The sequence below is a fragment of the Caretta caretta genome, chromosome 8 (genome assembly GCF_965140235.1).
Source record: "Caretta caretta isolate rCarCar2 chromosome 8, rCarCar1.hap1, whole genome shotgun sequence".
NCBI lineage: Eukaryota > Metazoa > Chordata > Testudines > Cheloniidae > Caretta > Caretta caretta.
In genome coordinates, this window is record NC_134213.1 from 80,535,807 (window position 1) to 80,560,518 (window position 24,712).

General features: G+C 41.6%; 1 protein-coding gene across 4 annotated transcripts in view; it reads left to right on the forward strand.

Annotated features, from left to right (window-relative positions):
• Positions 1-4,251: 4,251 nt before the first annotated feature.
• TTLL7 (tubulin tyrosine ligase like 7) overlaps positions 4,252-24,712 on the forward strand; it is a 134,740-nt gene continuing 114,279 nt past the window's right edge. For all 4 annotated transcript variants that reach the window (XR_007358025.2, XR_007358024.2, XM_048861131.2 and 1 more), the window contains exons 1-2: positions 4,252-4,335; positions 23,203-23,354. Coding sequence is in view for 2 of the 4 variants with exons in the window: in XM_048861131.2 (XP_048717088.2) it covers positions 23,343-23,354 (12 nt within the window). In the remaining 2 variants the exon portion in view is untranslated. The remainder of the gene's footprint in view (positions 4,336-23,202; positions 23,355-24,712) is intronic.

Below are 24,712 nucleotides of genomic sequence, written 5' to 3' on the forward strand. Positions count from 1 at the left end.
AATAGCGTGATCACTTATTCAATTAAGTTTGCACACTTTTTGTGAAAACCTCTTCAATCTGGATTCTTTCAAATCCCCAGTTACTACTAAATGGTCAAGCAGCAGCATTAGCTAAGAATTTTTTAATCATTTATGCCTGGGTAGAAGGTTGCAATCTTTTCATTCAAATACAGTCCTCACCGCAGCAATTCATTCTTTTATAATCTCTAAACAAGATTTAATGTTGTGTGCTCTACATGGAATACCTTTCTTGCTGAATCAGAGTCCAAGAGCTCTGACTTTCTTAAGAAACAAAAGGTTTTTTTGTGATTTTATCCTTCTAACCATCACTGGCTAACATTTTTTCTCACAGTTTTTAGTTCTCAGTTTATGGAGTGTTATATCTCCTGTACTCACAGAGGGCTAGATTGTGCAACCATTATTCATGTAGTGAACACTTACCCTCACAAGTAGCCTCACTGAAGTCACTATCCATCTGGGTAAGTGCTCACCCAAAATAAAGGTTGCAAAATTTAGCTCAAAAGAACTGTCAGCTGGTCATCATGGAAGGTTTTTCACCTGTCACCATATGCTTTCAGACTTCACTTAATCTTTCATCTCAAATCTTCTTGCAGCAACAGGTTCACAAGTCCCACAGCCTGTCACTTTACCTGTCTTACTAGAATATATGAAGAGGCAGGAGTCAGCATGCAATGGGATGAGATACAGTACGCAGTTCACCAGGGAGAAACCAAATGGAGTAAGCTGTGAATGGAAAAGAGAAGATAGAATTATGGGGAAGGAAAACTTCCTCTTCATAGTAGTCATCATCAGTAGACTCATCCAGTAGTCGGGACATTACTTCTGTTTCCCCACACACAGGAGACAGCTTGACTTTGTCCTTCTTTCCTTCCTCTTTTAAATTCAGACTCCCTCTTCTGGAATGGTGCAGCCCAGCTTTTGACTCAGGAGATTACTTCCATATCTTAAATTGCATAGCCAAGTAGAAAATATGAATAAAATAATTATAGACTGTAGGATTAATAGAACGAAAGTCATAACATTATAATTTTATCAGGAATGTTTGGTTATATAGTGAAGTCCAGACTAGTGAATGTCCTCCATTATGAGAAATAAAAATTATAGGCAAGGAAACTAACTTTCTCTTACTGATATATGGGCATCCTGGAGTCTGGATGTTATTCCTGGGAAGAAGCAAGCAGTAAGAGCCAATTTGTAGGTAGGAAAGAAACATTAAATATATCCTGCTTGGAAAAACAAAAATGGAAAACTTACTAAGTTTACTTTTTGTCATTTCACTTTTATTTAAGAACATAAAAATGGCCATAGTAGGTGAGACCAATGGTCCATCTAGCCCAGTATCCTGTCTTCTGAAAGTGGTCAGTGCCAGATGCTTCAGAGGGAATGAACAGACCAGGGCAATTTTATGAAGTGATCCATCCCCTGCTGTCTGGTCCCAGCTTCTTGCAGTCAGAGATTTAGGGACACCCAGAGCATGGGTGACATCCCTGACCATTTTGGCTAATAGGCATTGTGGACCTTTCCTCCATGAATTTATCTATTCTTTTTTGAACTCAGATATATTTTTGGCCTTCATAACATCACATGGCAACAAGTTCTATAGGTTGACTGTGTGTTGTATGAAGTACTTCCTTTGGTTTGTTTTAAACTTGCAGCCTATTAATATCATTGTATGACCCTTGGTTCTTGTGTTGTATGAAGGCGTAAACAATACTTTTTCTCCATGTCATTCATTATTTTATAAATCTTTGTCATACCACCCCCCCTTAGGGTCTCTTTTCTAAGGTGAACGGTCCCAGTCTTTTTAATTTCTCCTCATATAGAAACTGTTCCATAACCCATAATCATTTTGTTGCTCCTCTGTACTCTTTCCAATTCTAATATATCTTTTTTGAGATGGGTCAACAGAACTGCATGCAGTATTTGAGGTGAGGGCATACCATAGATTTATACAGTGACATTATAATATTTTCTGTTTTATAATCGATCCCTTTCCTAATGGCTCCTAACATTATTAGCCTTTTTGACTGAGTGACTTATCAACCTGGCTCAGTGCTTTGCTATACTCTTCTTTTGTCTCCATTCAATATCCTGTCCCACACTACACTCTCATTGATTTCAACGGGATGAGGATTTCTCCCTCATTATAGAGCTCTGACTTCCCAGAAGCATTCTTTCCCCTCTTTTTTCCCAAGCAGCCACTCTTAAAATCTTTGCTCTGTGCATCTATGCTAAGTGGGTAGGTTCTGTATGAAGAGATATTATAAAGACTGGGACTTCTCAGCTTGGAAAAGAGATGACTAAGAGCGGATATGATAGAGGCCTATAAAACCATGACTGATGTGGAGAAAGTGAATAAGGAAGTGTTATTTACTTCTTTACATAACACAGGAACCAGGGATCCACAATGAAATTAATAGGCAGAAGGTTTAAAACAGATAAAAGGAAGTACCTCTTCACATAATACACAGTCAACATATGGAACTCATTGCCAAGTGATTTTGTGAAAGCAAAAACTATAACAAGGTTCAAAAATGAACTAGATAAGTACCTGGGGGATAGGTCCATCAATGACTATTAGTCAAGAGGGTCAGAGATGCAACCCCATGCTCTGAGTGTTGCTAGCCTCTGATTGCCGGGAGAGGACAACACAATGAATCACTTGATGATTGCCTATTCTGTTCGTTCCTTCTGAAGCACCTGTCATTGGCTACTGTCAGGATACTGGGCTAGATGGACCATTGGTCTGACCTAATATGGCCATTCTTTTGGTCTCAATCATTCCTTCTGCCATTTGGTAGCATTTACCGGGAACTGAAGCAGGAAGCCAGGTTTCAGTATCATCTATAGGTTGAAAGGACTATATGTAATCAGGGTACATATGGAGTGATATTTTCCCCCGATGTCCAGTATCAAGATAGGGAACAGAATGTTTGGAGTCATGACTCTTTAGCAGGTGAATAATAAAATAATAATATAATCCATAAACATATTTAGTATGCATACAGTGTCTTTTCATCTATAAATCTCAAAATCAGACAAACTACTGGAAGCAGCAGGTTCTAGAAGGGTCTTTGGCAGTTGAGCATAGCAGTTACAAATTGCAAGTTGTAACTGGAGGGTGGAGAGAGAAGGAAAGTGCGGTGACAGAAACAGGATCCCCTAATGGAGGAGACAAACAGGGAATGATCAGGAAAAGATGGTTAATAATGCAGCAATAAGTATTTGGCCACATGGACATGCAAAGACACCATGGTGAGAGTGGTGAGAACCTGAATAAAATGAGAACCTGAATAAAATAGAAAGTGACTGGAAAAAGGAGACAAGAAGAAGCCAGCAGAATCAGGGAGGAAGAGAATACAGAGAAATGGAAATGGAGACAAGTCACCATGAAAAAAAAAATTTAATTCTCTTTTTCTAACACACTGAAGATGCTATTGGATGTGCCTGGATTATCATATCCCCCCTCACCAGTTGTTGATTAATGAAGCTAAACCCTTTAAATTTGAATTGAGTAATGAAGCTAAACCCTTTCAATTTTGTGTCATAAATCCATCCCTCTAATCTAGAGGGACTGCCCCTTCCACAGAAAAGCAAGTGGTTGGGCCGTGAAAAGGAGGGCAATTTGTTTGGGCAAATTTTTAGTCTGTGGAGGTGGCCTGGCACCACAGAGCAAACAGGGCTTGGCCCTCAGGACCTGTGGATCTCAGGAATTTGCCAGAGGTTCAAGGCCATTCTGTCTCCGCTCTCAGCTATCAGTCCTCTATTGACTTCTTGGGAGCTCAGTGCAGACTCATTCATAGGATTGTTGGGCCAGGCACAATCTTTTAATATGTGTTTGTACATCCCCCAGCATAATGGGGCCTTAGTCCTGAATGAGTTCCCTGCATTCATCTGCAAAACCTTGTCACTAAAGGGTGATGATATTGCTTCCTGAATGCAAAAGAAACATTGAGAATTACAAGGAAAAATAATTTAAAATTCTCATATACTGTTTGACATTCAGTGTGTTCCGTAGTTCACAGCAAGAGATTTTGTATATGTATATATAATGTCATGAAATCAACAAAGGATTTTTCTGCATCACTTATACAATTCTACACAAATAGGTCACTCAGTAAAATGGACTTTTGCATGTGATATAGGAGAATATAACTAATAGGCCGGATGTGGCCCCTTTAAATCTCTGTGTTCTATTTGGTTGCCCAGGACAACTCCTGTAAACATCAGTGAAACAATATATGGTCTTTTAAAAAGCTGGGAACTGAACCTGATGGAAAAGGTTAGGTCATATCAGGATTCATTGAGTCAATTGTGAGTATACACCTGTACTAAGAGGCTGTATAATTTTTTGGACTGCTCTGACTTTCTCTTGCAATACCTTGTTTTATGTTTCTGGGTTTTTACATGTGATATATATATGCATTGTATTTTATTTTCTATATTGCTGTGCTATTCATACTTATAAATTAATGTATATTTGGTTCCAAATTACTTTAAATTAAATGCTTTTAACTAGGAAAGGAACAGCATTTAAAATGACTATTCACTCTGCTGATGTCATTCTGAGAGTATGATTTTATTGTTTCCAGTTAGAGAAGGGCTTGGAGAGAAGTGGAAGAGCCTCTTCACATCTTAGGTACAAGGTACAACATGGTCGTTGGAGGCATCTACAAATAAGAATAAAAATAAATGACACTTTTATGATATTAGTCAGTAACGATAGAGGCATTAAGAACTAACTAGAGGAAAAATGTTTCAGAACTTGGTCTTGCTGGGACAAATCTCCAGATTCCTCACCACATTTGGTCCTTTAGATCTAGAAAGAGTACGACTGTGATATCCTTGTGTGCTATTGTATCATCATGCCACAATTACTGAAACATTTAGCCATTGTTGTTCTTGATATTTTAGGGCAAAAATCTCCTTTCAGATGGGATTATAGGAAACATAATTCTGCATCAGATGAATGGTCCATCTAATCTGTTATTCCTTCTCTGGGAGTGGTTAGTAGATGCTTCAGAAGATGATCATTAAATATTATTATTATTTTTGTGGATTTTGAATCTGATAGCCTCTTCTTCCTCTATTTACAGATCTCCCATTATCATCAATGGGAGATCTGCTCATAAGAAATACTGAATAAGGAAATGCTCCTCTCTGATCTGGGTTAAGTGAGGTATCCAGTTGAATTTCAAGTTTACTTTGAACTTCTATAATGACAGGTTTCAGAGGAACAGCCGTGTTAGTCTGTATTCGCAAAAAGAAAAGGAGTACTTGTGGCACCTTAGAGACTAACCAATTTATTTGAGCATGAGCTTTCGTGAGCTACAGCTCACTTCATCAGATGTTTACCGTGGAAACTGCAGCAGACTTAATATACACACAGAGAATATGAAACAATACCTCCTCCCACCCCACTGTCCTGCTGGTAATAGCTTATCTAAAGTGATCAACAGGTGGGCCATTTCAACACTCTCACAAGTCTTGGGAGACAGGCCAGTCCTTGCCTACAGACAGCCCTGCAACCTGAAGCAAATACTCACCAACAACCACATACCACACAACAGAACCACTAACCCAGGAACTTATCCTTGCAACAAAGCCCGTTGCCAATTGTGCCCACATATCTATTCAGGGGACACCATCACAGGGCCTAATAACATCAGCCACACTATCAGAGGCTCGTTCACCTGCACATCCACCAATGTGATATATGCCATCATGTGCCAGCAATGCCCCTCTGCCATGTACATTGGTCAAACTGGACAGTCTCTACGTAAAAGAATAAATGGACACAAATCAGGATGTCAAGAATTATAACATTCATAAACCAGTCGGAGAACACTTCAATCTCTCTGGTCACGCAATCACAGACATGAAGGTCGCTATCTTAAAACAAAAAAACTTCAAATCCAGACTCCAGCGAGAAACTGCTGAATTGGAATTCATTTGCAAATTGGATACTATTAATTTAGGCTTAAATAGAGACTGGGAGTGGCTAAGTCATTATGCAAGGTAGCCTGTTTCCTCTTGTTTTTTCCTACCCCCCCCCCCCCCCCCAGATGTTCTGGTCTAACTTGGATTTAAACCTGAAGAGTGGTCAGTTTAGATGAGCTATTACCAGCAGGAGAGTGAGTTTGTGTGTGTGTATGGGGGTGGGGGGGATGTGAGAAAACCTTGATCTATGCAGGAAATAGCCCGACTTGATTATGTAAAGAGTTGTCACTTTGGATGGGCTAGCACCAGCAGGAGAGTGAATTTGTGTGGGGGGGTGGAGGGTGAGAAAACCTGGATTTGTGCTGGAAATGGCCCAACCTGATGATCACTTTAGATAAGCTATTACCAGCAGGACAGTGGGGTGGGAGGAGGTATTGTTTCATATTCTCTGTGTGTATATAAAGTCTGCTGCAGTTTCCACGGTAAACATCTGATGAAGTGAGCTGTAGCTCACGAAAGCTCATGCTCAAATAAATTGGTTAGTCTCTAAGGTGCCACAAGTACTCCTTTTCTTTTTGAACTTCTACTTTGCTTTGGCTGCTGAAAACTCCTTTAAACACACATTATGTATGAACGAGCAAACTGTTCAAAGGGAGAAGAAAAGTTTCTGTGTTATTAAGGGCTTGATCCTGCCTGGTGCTAAGCATGCTGGTTCTGATCCAACCAAACACTCAGCCCTGGTCTATATTGGGCAGGGGGGGGAGGGGGGAAGAAAGAAATCGATCTAAGTTATGCAACTTCAGCTACATTATTGACGTACTTAGATTGACTTACTGTGGTGTCTTCACCGCAGTGAGTCTACTGCTGCCACTCCCCCGTCGACTCTGCCTGCGCCTCTCACAGCCCTGGAGTACAGGAGTTGATGGGAGAGCGCTCGGGGGTTAATTTATCACATCTAGACTAGACGGGATAAATCGATCCCCACTGGATCGATCGCTGCCCGCCAATCCAGTGGGTAGTGAGGACATACCCTCAGATATATCTTTAGCTTTAGCCATGTGATTTGTCCTCCAGTCCCACCCACCCTTTAGGAATTCCTCCTAAAAGTTAATTCTGGTGAATAACTACTGGCTGTTCTGCAGGGAGGAAAAACCCAACCTTTCCCTCCATTTAAACAAAGCTCAGTGAAGGGATCCTCTCAGTTTTCTTCTTCATGCTCCAAAACCCCTTGAGCTCTTTCCTGTCAGAGAGGCAACTTTGGTCTAGATGCTTAAGGTACAAGCACTATGACAAAGGATTCTTTGTTAGCTTTCACACACCCTAATCCTCTTTTCTTAAGGTTGATATTTACACAGGTAAAAATATTCCAACTAAGTAAAACTAACTTCTGAACATTGTTCCTTTATACAGCTCTCAAACACACTATTTTAATTGGCTGTTTTTATTAACTAATTAATGTTTTATTAATTAATTCATTTACAAGTGCAATTTATTAAATATTGCACATAAAATATTTATAAATTAGACTGAGTTTTTTTTTGGTAAATCCTTTCTTGATGTAACTCTTCCAGATCGTAAATTCCATTGTGTACTATACATTTGTTAAGTGACTGGCGTAAAAGGTGTCCTGACTTAGAATCATAGAAGATTCGGGTTGGAAAAGACCTCAGGAGGTCATCTAGTCCACCCCCCTGCTCAAAGCAGGGCCAACCCCAACTAAATCATCCCAGCCAGGGCTTTGTCAAGCCTGACCTTAAAAATCTCTAAGGATGGAGATTCCACCACCTCCCTAGGTAACCCATTCCAGTGCTTCACCACCCTCCTAGTGAAATAGTTTTTCCTAATATCCAATCTTGACCTCCCCCACTGCAACTTGAGACCATTGCTCCTTGTTCTGTCATCTGTCACCACGGAGAACAGCCTAGCTGCATCCTCTCTGGAACCCCCCTTCAGGCAGTTGAAGGCTGCTATCAAATCCCCCCTCATTCTTCTCTTCTGCAGACCAAATAAGCCCAGATCCCTCAGCCTCTCCTCATAAGTCATGTGCCCCAGCCCCCTAATAATTTCTGTTGCCCTCTGCTGGGCTCTCTCCACTTTGTCCATATCCTTTCTGTAGTGGGGGACCCAAAACTGGGCACAGTACTCCAGATGTGGCCTCACCAGTGCCAAATAGAGGGGAATAATCACTTCCCTAGATGTGCTGGCAACGCTCCTACTAATGCAGCCCAATATGCTGTAGGCCTTCTTGGCAACAAGGGCACAGTGCTGACTCATTCAGCTTCCCATCCACTGTAATCCCCAGGTCCTTTTCTGCAGAACTGCTGCTTAGCCAGTTGGTCCCCAGCCTATAGCAGTGCATGGGATTCTTCTGTTCTGAGTGCAGGACTCTGGACTTGTCCTTGTTGAACTTCAGATTTCTTTTAGCCCAATCCTCCAATTTGTCTGATCACTCTGGATCCTCTCTCCCCCCAGCTCAGTGTCATCTGCAAACTTGCTGAGGGTGCAATTCATCCCATCATCCAGATCATCAATAAAGATGTTGAACAAAATCAGCCCCAGGACCTACCCCTGGGAAGCTGGTATCAAGCAGAATGCCCAACTAGACATTGAGCTGTTGATCACAACCCATTGAGCCCAATCTAGCCAGCTTTCTATCCACCTTAAAATATGGACTGGATGAATGGACTATAACTTGCTGGGAAGAATACTGTGGAAGACCATACCAAAAGCTTTGCTAAAGTCAAGGTATATCACACCCACTGCTTGCCCCATATCCACAGAGCCAGTTATCTCATCATAGAGGGCAATCAGGTTGGCCAGGCATAACTTGCCCTTGGTGAATCCATGTTGACTCTTCCTGATCACCTTCCTCTCCAAATGCTTCAAAATGGATTCCTTGAGGACCTGCGCCATGATTTTTCTGGCGACAGAGGTGAGGCTGACCAATCTATAGTTCCCCGCAATCTCCTTCTTCCCTTTTTTAAAGAAGGGCACTAAATTTGACTTTTTCCAATCATCCAGGACCTCCCCCACCCACCACAAATTTTCCAAAGATAATGGCCAGTGGCTCTGCAATCACACCAGCCAATTCCCTCAGCACCCATGGATGCATTGTATCCAGCCCCACATCCAGCTTTTCTAAATTCTCTTTAACTTATTATTTCACCACTGAGGGCTACTCACCTCCTCCCCATACTATGCTGCCCAGTGCAGCAGTCTGTGAAGACCAAGGGGACCAACAAAAAAAAAAAGCATTGAGTACTTCAGCTTTTTCTACATCTGTCACTAGGTTGCCTCCCCCATTCAGTAAGGGCCTACACTTCCTTGACCTTCTTCTTGTTACTTACATACCCATAGAAAGCCTTCTTGTTACCCTTCACATCCCTTGCTAGCTGCAACTCCAATTGTGCTTTGGCCTTCCTGATTACATCCCTGCATGCTCAAACAATATTTTTATACTCCTCCCTAGTCATCTGTCCAAGTTTCCACTTCTTGTAAGCTTCCTTTTTATATTTAAGCTCAAAGATTTCACTGTTAAGCCAAGCTGTTGCCTGCCATATTTGCTATTCTTTCTGCACGTTGGGATGGTTTGTTCCTGTGCCATCAAGAAGGCTTCTTTAAAATACAGCCAGCTCTCCTGGACTCCTTTCCCCTTCATATTTGACTCCCTCAGGGAACTGATGGGCAGGATCCCCTGGGAGGCTAAGTCTGCTTTTTGGAAGTCCAGGGTCTGTATTCTGCTGCTCTCCTTTTGTCAGGATCTTGACCTCTGGGACCAGAAGCTGAGGAAGGAAAGCAGTGGTAGAAAGTGACCTAAGCAGAGTAACTTAGAGGCCCCCCCTCAGAGGCCAAATGCTGCTGACCCTCCTAGGACTCCGGGCTGCAGCCCAGTGGAGCAGGCAGGGCCAGGCTCTCCTATCACTGTCTTCATTACTGGGTGTGTGCTAACCCACCAAAGGGCCCTCTTACAGGGTAAAAGGCAACCAAATCAGAATCTGGCCCAAAGTACAAGCATAGGATGAATCACACTGTTTTTTCTTTTAGATGTGACTTTAAAATGCTAGGTCTTGTCTGCTCTTTATGGACACTGATAATCCCATGGCACTTTTATAAAAAAAAAGTAGAGGTTTTCCTAGTGTTATTTGCCAAAATTTTTCCCCACCACCAACTTTTGTGCAATGTGCTGTGTATCTTTTGGTGGCTGCATTTCTGTGGTAGTGTATGTATAAGGGGGTCACATAGTATCTTTCCTTAGATAAAGGAGTTAGAGGGTAATACCTGCATCCAAAGCCCTGTGAATTCTCTTTCATAAAATTAAACTGCCCATAGGGAGGAAGTTTAGCACAATGTGGGGATGGATAGATGTGCAGCCTTTGAGGGGAGGATATTTGAAGGGAATTCAAAATCCACCCTGCCTGTAGATTCTGAACCATCCACAGACAACCCTCCCCTTCCCTCTGACCAGCAGCCCAAACCCATAAGGGAACTGTGCTGTCATTGGCTCCCTCCCACCTTCTTCCACAGGGGTGGAAAGCATGGAGGAGAACTTACTGCTGGTTCTATTAGTAATCTCAGAGTGGATTTCTGCCTCAAAATTCACCTGATCTCCCAGGAATTAAGCCACAGAGTGGCTATTCTGCATTCCGGCAGGTATATGCACCTAGAGCAGAAGGGCCTTTGCAGTGTCTGAGGCCAGAGTATGCGATGAAGCAGCTCTATGTTTGGAGTCTTTCCTGCTATATTTTGCTCCTCTGCAGCATGTGGTAGATAGCTTTGGAAATGTTGGGACATATGCTCCTTTCTGAGATCCTTTGGGATGAAAGACACTGAATAATTAACATTATAATTTATCATTTTCTGTTGTATTATATAACAAGCTGTGTTACAGTACACCATAACTACATTTCACTCTTTACTGACATTGCCAAACAATGGTTTTATTGTCTTAAATAAAATTGTGAAAAAGTTAGCTATTTATGGAATAGAGTTTACTGAAAATCATTACTGACTCTTGGGTACAGTAGGAAGATATCAAAAAATTACAGCCATTGCAATGTTAAAGACTTCCATATTATCTTTTTAAAAATGGGCTTTAAAAATCATTCTGAAAGTCCTAATCATAACAGCAAAGGCTACCAAACGGTTTTATAAAATGCTTCTCAAAATAAGGATGCTTTAAAACAGAGAATACATGCTATTCCACTACCACCCCCTAGTGCTGCTAAAACAAAACACATTTTCACCATTTTTCATAGAATCATTTTATTGTATTACATGTGATACTTTTAAGGAAACAGCTCACCTTGCTTGAATAATGTAGACTAAATGCTAAATTCTTCATAACCTTACAGCTGATAGCAATTTATTTCATGTTCTGTTTGACTCTATAGAAAGGTCCTTTTTTTTAAATGAACTTCCTATAAAGATACTACGAAATTATTTGCTATATTTGGACGGACTGAGTTTTCCTGTGAATTGGCCTTATATTTATCTGTTTGAAAACCAGAAATTCCTGATGTACAACTTAGGTCAACATAGCTAGGGTGCTCAGGAGTATGAAAAACCCATATCTCGAGTGCTGTCCTATGCCAACCTAACCCCAGTGTAGATGCAACTAGGCCAGTGGAAGAATGCTTCTCTTGGCCTAGCTACCATAGCTCAGGGAGATGATCCTAGAGTGACCAAGAAACCCCTTATGTCACTGTAGGCTACGTGTACAGTATGCAGTAATGCTGGCATAGTGATAGTGCTGTAGTGATGCTGCTACTGTCCTCGTAGTATTGACATGGCCGAACTTTGTTCAGGGAGGTGGTGTTCTTGCACTGAAGGAAAAAACTCTTCTGTTGGTGTAGACTGTCTACACTGTGGGATTATGCCAGCATAGCTATGCTACTACAGTCTCTGAAGTGTAGGCATACCCTTACAGCAGCCCCAGAGGTTACTCTAATGGACAGCAGTGTACAGGGAAGCCTGTATACTCTGTTGCCCAAAGTTTGCTGGAGTGCAGTTCTGACCACTCCCACTTCTGCTCCCCCGTCCCCTCCCAGCACTCCTTAGTCTTAGGGGCTGAAAAGACAGATAGTCCATGTCCACATATGTGTATGTAGAACTTGTGCCTGGAGAATTCCACAAGGAGCTGCACTGTCCCCTGTATGCTAGTGGACCAGAGTAACAGGGCTGTAATAAGGTTTAAAAACTGGCCTCTCATTCTTAGACTATGAACAGCTTTTACTTTAAAAAGTAATTGGAGTTAACGTTACATAACAGCAAAGATACTGCTGTGAGCTTCAGCTAGCCACAGTTGGTTCTGCCCGCTTGCAGTCCAAAACCCTGCCTCCTAAAATGGCAGAGAAATGAACTTTGGCCACTGCAGCCGCACCCTGCATTGCAGGATATTACAGTTATGATCTGGGTAAAACCTTGTTATGGGGCAAGCTAAAAAACCCTCACTGAGATTGATGGGTGTAGCTTCACCTATCAATTAACATAACTGGAGGGATAAGTTAATTAAAAGCTGCCACCTAAGAGAAAAGCGTTATATGAATTTGCCTATGAGGTCTGGGCTAGTGAGTGTGAGCACAAACACAGAACCAAGGAGTGAGACAGCCTGAAGGAACAGCTGAAAGCATGGGGTAGGACCTTGGGAGAAACCAAGGAGAGGTTTCACAAGTTGTCATAAATAAAGGGAAGGGTAAACACCTTTAAAATCCCTCCTGGCCAGAGGAAAAACCCTTTCACCTGTAAAGGGTTAAGAAGCTAGGATAACCTCGCTGGCACCTGACCAAAATGACCAATGAGGAGACACGATACTTTCAAAGCTGGAGAGGGGGAGAAACAAAGGCTCTCTCTGTCTGTGCAATGGTTTTGCCGGGAACAGAAAGGAATGGAGTCTTAGAATTTAGAAATTAATCTACCTAGATATGCTAGAGATTGTTTGTTTAAATGGCTGAGAAAATAAGCTGTGCTGAATGGAATGGATATTCCTGTTTGTGTCTTTTTGTAACTTGAGGTTTTGCCTAGAGGGATTCTCTATGTTTTGAATCTAATTACCCTGTAAGGTATTTACCATCCTGATTTTACAGAGGTGATTCTTTTACTTTTTCTTCTATTAAAATTCTTTTTAAGAACCTGATTGCTTTTTCATTGTTCTTAAGATCCAAGGGTTTGGATCTGTGTTCACCTATGCAAATTGGTGAGGATTTTTATCAAGCCTTCCCCAGGAAAGGGGTGTAGGGTTTGGGGAGGATTTTTGGGGGAAAGACGTTTCCAAGCGGGCTCTTTCCCAGTTATATATCTGTTGGACTTTATTGCTGCCACCACCAAACATCTAAGGGAAAAAGGAAAATAGTTTGTACCTTGGGGAAGTTTTAACCTAAGCTGGTAAAAATAAGCTTAGGAGGTTTTCATGCAGGTCCCCACATCTGTACGCTAGAGTTCAGAGTGGGGAAGGAACCTTGACACGAGTGCAGGCTGAAAAGAGTTCTTGGTGCTGTGAACAGAAGAAGCAGTTTCCTTCTATTTGATTCCTTCTGTGCTCAGACATACAGGACTTTGTACATTTTTATACATAAACTGTATAAAGAAATATCACCAATTTCTCCTCCTAAGTGGGTAGGGTCTTACTATAAAAGTTAGAGATATAATAATGGAGTTAATATCAGCATTTACACAGCATTTTACATTTTCAAAGATCTGTACAGACGTATGCAGCTTCCTCAAAGTTAGTTAAGTATCCCCATTTTATAGATGAGGAAATGGAGGCAGAAAAGGGAAAGGTACGTCCATCACCACACAGCAAATCAGTGGCAAAGTACAGCATGATTTTCATGGTCCCATCCTTGTCCTTAGTAAATGTTTGCCTTCATCAAACAAAACCACCAATACACAATTCTGCACAACTAGCAACCATTGCTTATGAGAGCAAAGACTCAGTTTTCAGAGCTGTTGCAAGGTAGTTGGAGGTGTACCTGCATAGGGAAGTTTTCACATCATATGCCCAGCCTTGGTCCATTGTTATAAAATCCATCATCTTAATGATCAGAACGTTCACATAAGACAATAAATTGAAGAATTTATTTGAGTTCCTTGACAGTGAATGTTAGCTAACTGTGTGTGCCAGATTTTAAATTATGGTTCTGCACACACTGCGATTCTGCTTAAGCAGATAACGTCAGACATCACTGAAAGACCGCTGAGGAAAAAATGATTGCTTTTTCATTTTTATGTAGCATTAGACATTCTTTACAATTCTTCACTTTTTTGAAATGCAACAGGAACTGAAGTTTCCCAGAAATAGATTTACTAGTTAACTATTGCATGAATTTTGTATGCAATATGAAAGCCAAAGGTATTAGAGTCAAATTACTATTTTAGAACTGGATTTATTAAGAGACATGCCAACCATAAATTAATCCAAAAGTGTCCTTAGGATCTCAACTTGTCAACATTTCTTAGGATCAGGAGAGGGGCTGTATGATCTAGTGACCTGAGCATAGGAGTGGAATTCTGGAACAGTTCTACTCCTGGTTCTGCCAGTGACTCAATGGGCTACATTCAAAAGTGATATGTAAGGTATATCTGTTTCTTCACTTCAGCAGGTGAGTACTGTAGTTGTAAGAATGCTTGCTAGAGATCTTGTAGGTGTTTGTCTCTGTCTGAGGGGTTGGAGCAAATGCAGTTGTATCAAAGAGCTTGGCTGTAGACAATGGATCATGTGGTGTGGTCTGGATGAAAGCTGCAGGCATATAAGTAGGAATAGTGGTCAGTAGGTTTCTGGTATAGGGTGGTCTTTATGTGACCATCGCTTATTAGCACCGTAGTGTCCAGAAAGTGGATCTTTTGTGTGGACGGGTCCAGGCTGAGGTTGATGGTGGGATGGAAATTGTTGAAATCATGGTGGAATTCCTCAAGGGCTTCTTTTCCATGGGTCCAGATGACGAAGATGTCATCAATGTAGCGCAAGTAGAGTAGGCACGTTAGGGGACGAGAGCTGAGGAAGCGTTGTTCTAAGTCAGCCATAAAAATGTTGGCATACTGTGGGGCCATGCGGGTACCCATAGCAGACAAACACCTACAAGATCTCTATGAAGTATTCTTACAACTACAGTATCCACCTGCTGAAGAGAAGAAACAGACTGACAGAGCCAGAAAAGTACCCAGAAGTCACCTACTACAGGACAGGCGCAACAAAAAAATAACAGAACGCCACTAGCCATCACCTTCAGCCCCCAACTAAAACCTCTCCAACGCATCAAGGATCAACAGCCTATCCTGAAAGATGACCCATTGCTCTCACAGATCTTGGGAGACAGGCCAGTCCTTGCTTACAGACAGCCCCCCAACCTGAAGCAAATACTCACCAGCAACCACACACCACACAACAGAACCACTAACCCAGGAACCTATCCTTGCAACAAAGCCCGTTGCCAACTGTGCCCCCATATCTATTCAGGGGACATCATAGGGCCTAATCACATCAGCCACACTATCCGAGGCTCGTTCACCTGCACATCTACCAATGTGATATATGCCATCATGTGCCAGCAATGCCCCTCTGCCATGTACATTGGTCAAACTGGACAGCCTCTATGTAAAAGAATAAATGGACACAAATCAGATGTCAAGAATTATAACATTCAAAAACCAGTTGGAGAACACTTCAGTCTCTCTGGTCACTTGATTACAGACGTAAAAGTTGCAATTCTTCAACAAAAAACACTTCAAAAACAGACTCCAACGAGAGACTGCTGAATTGGAATTAATTTGCAAACTGGATGCAATTAACTTAGGCTTGAACAGAGACTGGGAGTGGATGGGTCATTACACAAAGTAAAACTATTTCCCCATGTTTATTCCCCCCCTCCCCCACTGTTCCTCAGATGTTCTTGTCAACTGCTGGAAATGGCCCACCTTGATTATCACTACAAAAGGTTTCCCCCCTCTACCCCCCACCCTCCTGCTGGTAATAGCTCACCTTAAGTGATCACTCTCGTTACAGTGTTTATGGTAACACCCATTGTTTCATGTTCTCTATGTATATTAATCTCCCCACTGTATTTTCCACTGAATGCATCTGATGAAGTGAGCTGTAGCACACGAAAGCTTATGCTCAAATAAATTTGTTAGTCTAAGGTGCCACAAGTACTCTTTCTTTTAACACAAAATAAGACTCCCTCAGACCAACTTAGACTGATCTCCAAGTATTGTTTACTGTGTGGTCTTGGGCAATTAACTTTTCTGGCTGCGATGGACATTACGACGGGGTGCTCTACTTACTGCAGGATGGCACCTCCTCATGGTCACTCTGGGGAATACCTCACAAGGTCAACATCACTTCCTCCAGTTGCACACTGTCCTCCGCCTCTCTCACTCCATGAGCTGCTGCTGCCACCTCTTTGTGACTCAGTCCTCCAGCCAGGTCACTACATGTTTTTTTCCCCCTTCCAGGGACCAAGGGGGTTTCAAAATCTCTATCCACCCAGGGCAACCCTTCATCCAGTAGTCAAGGCCTACTGCCTTTCTCTAAATCCTCTCCTACCATCTGGCACTCCCCACTCTCTGGAGTTTACAAACACCTTAACTGGGAGTAACTATATTACTTGTCCCTACAGCCTCCAAATACTCCTCTCTTCCCCCAGGGAGCAACTGCAAGCTTCCCCAGCAGCCCCCTTCTGTTTCCAATTTCCTGTCTTTATAGTTCCAGCCCAGCTTGTTCCTCCTTAGCTGGGCTCCTTCACTCAGTCAGGGAATTACCTGGCCATCTGATTCCCCAGCTGTGGCTCATTGGGCTAATTGTTCCTCTCACTCTGCATTAACCTGTGGTGTTTAGATGCTGCTTGTAATTATTAGAACTGGGAGCACTGGCTGTTGGGAGTCTGAAAGGACAGGAAACAGGAAGGAGGGTGGGGAGTGGAGGAGGCTGAGTGAGAGCTACCGAGGGTGCAGCAGCAGCTTGGTAAAGAGGTTTCCACTTTAAAAATAAAGTCCTGTTGAAGTTTGTTAGTACCTTGCCTGGTTGCTACAACATAACCCTTTCTGGGTAACTGTGAGGTGAACACCTCATAACACTGGCCCAAATTCATTTCTGGTATAATACCACAGAGCTGGAAGGAATTTGAATCACTGTTTCCCTATCTGTAAAATGGAGATAACAATATTTACTTCATAAAAATGCTGCGAGGAACATTATACAATGTTTGTACAGTGTTGTTAAGTAGAATTATTAAAAGACACCTGATTATTTAGGTTAAGCTTCTCTAAAATTTTTAGTGTTCTAGATTCATTTTACCTGTAACCAGGACTTTCTGTGGTTCTCCTACCCTAAATTTAAATGAGCTGCAGGCAGCTTCAGAAGCTTCAGCCATGAAAATAAGTGTTCACTTTCCCCCTCAAATTAAATCAAATGATATCTGTAAGAGAAGGAAGATTTAGAAACCACACTTGGTCATGAAACGTGTATATTCATTGCCATTTCTAAGGTCCTGGTGACAGCAGTAAAATCTCATACAAAACAGTCATCATGTCTCCACAAATCAAACTGTTGGCCTGATGGTTTTCTTCAGATTTATGGCAATGTATTTTATATTCCTATTGCCTAATAAGGTGCAGCTCTAACAGTGATTGGGAACTGATAAAATATACTTTGCAAAAGAACACGCTGACTACCATGTTTTACACAACAGGATACATCCTGAGACGTGTGGAGCACCAAAACTTCTTTGGGGTAGGAGGCTTTATCCACTCCCTCATTTCATCTTGATGATCCCTCATCAGAACAAGAGCTCTTCCATTCCCTGTTGGCTACTGACAAGCCTGAAACAGTACTGGCAGAAGAGTTGTTCAAGCACCTCCATATTTATCCAGCAGTCCAGCAATGATATAGGCAGTACTGGCTAACGCCATATGCTCTTATTCCAGCTTGTGGATGGATAGTTTATGTGCAGTAAGCATATTGCAGTTTCATTATTTTGAGGGACCAGCATTGATTCATAGATTTCATGGCCAGAAGGATCCATTATGATCATCTAGTCTGACATCATGTATAGCAAAGGCTCTAGAACTTCCCCAAAATAATTCCTAGATTATAGTTTTTAGAAAAACATGCAATCTTGATTTAAAATGTCAGTGATAAAGAATCCACCATGACTGTTGGTAAGCATGTGTATAGTTGGCCAGCACACATAGGTTACCACATGCACGTTCCTTGAATTTGTGCCTCTTCCTTCAATCTTTCACCTCCTCGATGATGGAGAACCTGTAGGCATGGACTTTTGATGGTCTGTCTTTCATTCAGTATAGGACTATCTTCAAAAGGCTGAGGTCCTGAGATTCCATCCCTTTCCCCCTAGTAAGCAGGGGCATAGGACAGGTGAGAGTTTGATATGGGTCCTTGAGAAACTCTACATCCTAACACAGGGTTGCTAAACAAAATAAATGAAGACAGTCTGTTTTGAAAGGATATTTTATGTATTAAAAAAACAAACAATTCTCAAGTTCTTGTGGAAGATTTAATTTGAAAAGATGCCTGAAGTCAGGGAGCCAAATTAAGCCACGGTATAATTGAATGCAACTCCATTGACTTCCTTGATATCACAGTACATCTGTTTACACCCATGATTAATGGGGCCCAGAGGGAAGTTTAAATGGCGAGGACTGTAAAGTTGCAGTTTATTGTATATGAAAGGATATGTTATGCTTACAGTTTGTAAAAGCACTTTGTTCCCTATAGTAAAAAATGTTTACAGCAGCAATAAGTCCAATAAAGCACATAGCACACATTTGGTGCTATATAAAAAATACGTCATGCTTCAGGGCATTTGATTTTCAGCAGATAGTTCCAGATAGTACTTTGAAGATTAGACGGATAGAAGATAAGAACCTGTAACAGTCTGGCAGGGTGTGCCTGAAATACCAGACTCTGTTAGCAGGTGTTGATGCTGCTGGGAAAGAGTTGCATGGGTTCTGCTAACTCACTGAGCAAGTGGCTTTTATGAGGGAGGATGGTATGGCTCTCTGGAGGGGGAAAATAGATTTAGGCTGAGCAATCTTGAATTAAGAACACGAGGAGAGACCAAGCCTAGAGACAGAGTTTGGGATTAACCTTGCTGTTTTCCTGTTAATTTCTTTAATAATGCCAAACCCCAGCAAAGGGATGATTTTTTGACTCTACAGTGTGTGTGTGTCTCCTTTGTTTTCGAGGAACTTGGAAAAGACACTTCCTCACAAAAACATATTAAATGACTAGCAAATATTGTCTAAGAAGGGTGTTTATAAACAGCAGTAGACAGCACTTTTGAAACAACCGGCATTCGTACTGTACAACTATTGCCTGAGCTACACTTTCTCTGTCAAAGTTAGATGTGAAAAGAGCCTTATAGTGGCTCTTAGCTACAGCCTGGCACTGAGGGTACCATGGAGCTATACCAGCACACTGGTAGCACCTCAGGAAGGCAAAATGCAGCCTGAAGTTCCCAGGAGCACAGGAGTGCATGCCTGCAACTACATCCTTCAGACACTATGGTCCAGTGACTAGGGCATGAGACTGAAAGGAAAGAAAAGAAAAATATGTTATGATTTCTCACTCTGCTACTGTCTTCTTTGTGGTCATGACCAAATCACTTAAGCTCTTTGTATTTCATTTTTTCCTATCTGTAAAATGAAGATGATACTTACACACTGTACAAAAGCACTGAGGCCTATGGAAAAGTGTATGGATGATAAGTGTGGAGTACAACAACGATGATCATAATTATTCAGGGAGTACATCATGTATGGAAGGATGGAACCTAGGCTCTGTCATGTATGGCAGGAAGAATGGAACAGGGGCTGGACCATAATAAGTAATTAGCTTATACCCTGAAGTATAATACAAGCTTTGATTGACCTTATCATTATCGTACTATGTTATTTATAATAATAAAATGTACTCAGCCCCACTTGGAGCACAGAAAAAAAATAGAAGCATTAAAAGTTTGTGAAACAGCTTTACCACTTTACTTCTTGGTTCTGCTTACGTTGTGCATAGAATTCACAACATGACTCTTACAACATAAAAGGTATTCCTTATAGAATGTTTTATTTACAGTAGTAATTATGTACACACAGCTGTTATCTCAAGAAGAAAATTGGTTTACAATTTATAAAAACAAACAGTCCTATTTTCCACTCTCACTGAAACACCTGGGCATTTAATACCCTGCTTTGGTTTGTTAATAAGTTCAAGTTTTGTTAGAGTTTCATTTCAAATATCCAGTGCAGTCCACATTAGAAGTGATTCAAAATAATGAAGGCTGTATCCAAGTTAAAAAAAAAAGAAAAAGTTGGTGAATTTTGGTCCTTGCTGTATTTCACAGCCCAACTGAGGGCCAGGAAGAGCTCAAATATTTCATTAATTAAAACTTTGCTTTGTATTGTTTCAACTGATCACAGTTTCTCTGATGGCTGAAAGCAAGTGTAGGGATTCATCTTCCTTTTCTAAGAAGGATTTTTTTGTGGCTGGAGCACAGGCATTTACTTTTTCTCTCACACACGTCCTTAATGACGTTGGACAAGTTATGTAACCTCTCTGGGCTTCATTTTCACCACCTATAAAATACCTACCTCACTAGTGTTGTGAGGTTTTAATTCATTAATGTTTGTGAAGTGTTTCGTTATCTTTGGATGGCAGTTACTGTATGAGTATGTTTGGTTACATTAACAAGAAGTACAACACTAAGACTATGTCTACACTACCACGGTAAGTTGACCTATGCTTCGCAACTCCAGCTATGTACCTTAGGTCAAGTTACTGTGGAGTCTACACCGCGGGGAGTTGACGGGAGAAACTCTCCCATCGATTTACCTTACTTTTCTTGTCGGGGGTAGAGTACAGGGGTCAACTGGAGAGTGATCTGCTGTCGATTTGGTGGGTCTTCACTAGACCCGCTAAATCAGGGATCTCAAACTCAAATCACCACGAGGGCCACACGAGGACTAGTACATTGGCCCAAGGGCCACATCACTAAAGCCTTTGCATACAACGATACAAAAGTATAGTCAAAAATGAAAAAAATGAAGAGTAATATAGTATGCTATTAAAAGTCAATGTATTATTTTTTTTAAAACTGTAATGCAAAGAGGGGTTTTAATAAAATATAAACACCTGTAACTATTTCTTATAAGGTCAGTAACATTGATGATGATCTATACTAACAGTCTATCAACACAGCTGTAATGGCAGGAACTTTTTAAAGTAACTATTCATACAAAATACGTTGCCACTTTTAACAAACATTCTTCCCAACTACTCACAGCAAAGAATCATACATGCTGAACTTCATACCTCAGACTGCTCATCTCTTCCATGAGGCCCCACCCCTTTCCTGCCCCCATTCCAACCCCTTCCCCAAAGTCCCCGCCCCAATTCCGCCTGCTCCCTGCCCCTATTCCAACCCCTTCCCCAAATCCCCGCCCTGGCCCCACCTCTTCTCCGCCTCCTCCCTGAGTGTGCCACATCCCCGCTCCACCCCACTCCCTTCTGGAAAGTCCTAAGTGTGCCAAACAGCTGTGTATGTGTGGGGGCTGGGGGTCAGGGCGGGGGGGCTGGGTGTGTGTGAGGGGGGTGCAGGAATCAGGGCAGGGGGCTGGGGTGTGTGTGTGGGATGCAGGGGTCATGGCAGGGGGCTGGGGGTGTGGGCTGGGGTCATGGGGGTGCTCCCAGCCCCCTGCCCAGAGAGGCTCATGGCAGGGGGCTGGAGGGGATATGCCCTGATTCCACCCCTCTTCCCCAAGGCCCCGTCCCCACCTCTTCTCCGCTTCCTCCGCGGAGCAGCGAGCATGCTGCGGCTCCGCTTCTCCCCCTCCCTTGCAAGGGCCATCAGCTGATCGGCAGCAGGGAGGGAGAGGAGGAGGGACAGGAATGCAGCACGGGGGGGGGGGAGCGAGAGGTGGGGGAGGGGGAGCTTGCCTGCTCTGCAGCAGCAGCCAGTGGCGGGAGGGCGCGGAGAAGAGCAGACGGGGCGGGCAGGATTTTTAATGGCACGCTGCTGCCTGTGGGGGTCCCAGCGTGGGTTCGGCAGCAGGCTGAGCAGGGCTGGTGGCTGGGACTCGGCAGGCAGCAGCGTGCCATTAAAAATCGGCTTGCGTGCCGTCTTTGGCACACGTGCCATAGGTTCCTGACCCCTGATTTAGATAATGGCAACAAGGGGTACACTTACAAAATTTGCAGACGATACCAAGCTCTGAGGCATTGCAAGTGCTTTGGAGGATAGGATTAATATTAAAAATGATCTGGACAAACCGGAGAAGTGGTCTGAAGTAAATAGGATGAAATTCAATAATGACAAATGCAAAGTACTCTACTTAGGCAGGAACAATCAGTTGCACACATACAAAATGGAAAATGACTGCCTAGAAAGGACAGAACAAGAAGCAGTGGGCTTAAATTGCAGCAAGGGCAGTTTAGGCTGGGCATTAGGAATAAATTGCCCAGGGAGGTTGTGGAATCTCAGTCATTGGCAGTTTTTAAGAGCAATTTAGACAAACACGTGTGAGGGATGATCTAGATAATACTTAGTCCTGCCTTGAGTACAGGGAACTGGACAAGAAGACCTCTCAATGTCCCTTTCAGTCCTACAATTCTATATTTTATTAATTGTGAATATGCCTTACCTTCCTCTTCCAGCAGCTGAAGAGATATTTGGGAATGAAAATTTCTCACTCCTCCACATTCAATATATTTCTCTTTAAAGAAAAATCTAAAGAGTTAATTTCTACTTTTTAAAAATGTACATTGTTTTGATTTATGTAGGATGAATACTACAGCAAGATTGATTAGGTTAGGGAAGAAGCAGAAGTTCCACTGCTTGAGAAATTGAAAACTATGTTGGATAATGCATCAGTAAATATACTGTAAGAACCAATCCTAAACAGGTAGGAAGATGCAACGGATGACCAAATACATCTTTTCCGTTCTGCAATTCTTTAAAAATATTGAAAATGCAAAATTGTGTGAAAATATTGAAAGAAAACATTCAATTACTATAAAAAATTGCTCACTTGTACCTTCAATGGATATGGAAGGTTAGCAGCATATTCAGATTGAGGCTTTCTTTAGAAATTTTTGGTAAAGGAAAAGGTTTGTGTAGAATTAATTTTTGCCATTTTATAGATAGCCAGTATGTGATACACAAAGAAAAACATTACATTTTTCTCATGCTTTTAATCATGTGCGTTTTTTGTTTGTTTGTTTGTTTTTCAAAGCAGATGCAGAACACCAGGAGCGATGCCAGAAAAATTAGCTTGATTCCTTCAGATTTTTATATGACAAGTTTGTAAGATTTTCTACATTGCTTTCTCACTCTTTAAGGTGAAGAAGATTCTGCTATCAAGAAAACGTGCCTGTTATGCAAAATAAGGTATTTGATCTTAAATATTGTTTCTTTATGGGATTTTGGAGTAAGTTGTTGTGTAGTATGCTTTTACAGAGACAGGGTTCCTTTTTATGTCACTGTTCACAGACATGAATAAGACATTGGAATGTAAAATGTTTGGTCCATGTTCCATAAAACTTGCCTTCCTATGCATCTGTGGGCCAGATCTCCGGCTAGCATAAATCAACATAGCTCTATTATACTAGCTGAGGATCTGTCCCTTTGTTCCAGGATATTCACAATATCTTCATCACTGTAAAATGTAAATCTTACTTATAGTTCTGTTTAACACACAACAATTTTTAACTAAGGTTTGTAAATTTGAGTTGTATTTTTAAATGCCTAAATAAAACCAATGATGTGGGTTAGAATTCACAACTTAATTAATGCATCAAAAGTCCTTTAACCAATTACTTATACACTTATTCTTTTTATTTCATTTTTGATTCTGGTACAGAGCACAGATAAAACTGAAATCTCAAATACACACCAAAACAGTTTCACAAACATCTTCCAGTGCACTAACACTAGTGATACTCTCATCTGCTGTGCCTGATAAATAAGGTGCAACTAGCATTTCCCTTCCCGGTGAGCAGCTAATGTTAGTGCACATCAGTACAAGAACAACTGAACAGGAATTTTAAAAAATGCTGCATTGTATTCAACTTTTTCAGATAAAGTTTTTGATTTTCAATTACAGATGTAAGTCAAGTCCATTCTGCAAGTATAAAGTTAACTCAGCACATTTATATTAAATGTATTTGATGATAACCAGGAAAGAACTAAGTAGAACATGTGCTTATGATGTCAAGAAATGATTACCTTTCCATATAGAATATGGAAGTTTCCCATCCAAGTCTGACATACCTTGACAGGGGGTGGATCACTTGGTGATTACCGGTTCTGTTCATTCCCTCTGGGGCACCTGGCATTGGCCACTGTCAGAAGACAGGATACTGGGCTAGATGGACCTTTGGTCTGACCCAGTAGAGCCATTCTTATGTACCTTGTCAAGCCTAAAAAATGTTGTTGCTTTTGTTGTATAAACAATCAAGGTGGTAATGAAATCTACTTGGTTATAAGAGACAGGTTTATTAACTCTGCCTGTTACAGTACTTCATTTGTGGTGGATATTTAGGATTGTGTAGTGACTTTCCTAACTGCACTATTTCCAGGGTTTTATATCTTTGAAAACAGAATTCTTGTAGGCTGAACTTCAATTATAGGTTCTTAGCTCAGAATCAATATTTTGGGGTAAAATTTGAGCAAAGTTGATGCTTTTGAAATCTTTCATTTTGGGGGGATCAGACAATGCTAGAGAATATAAGAATCTGCAATACAGA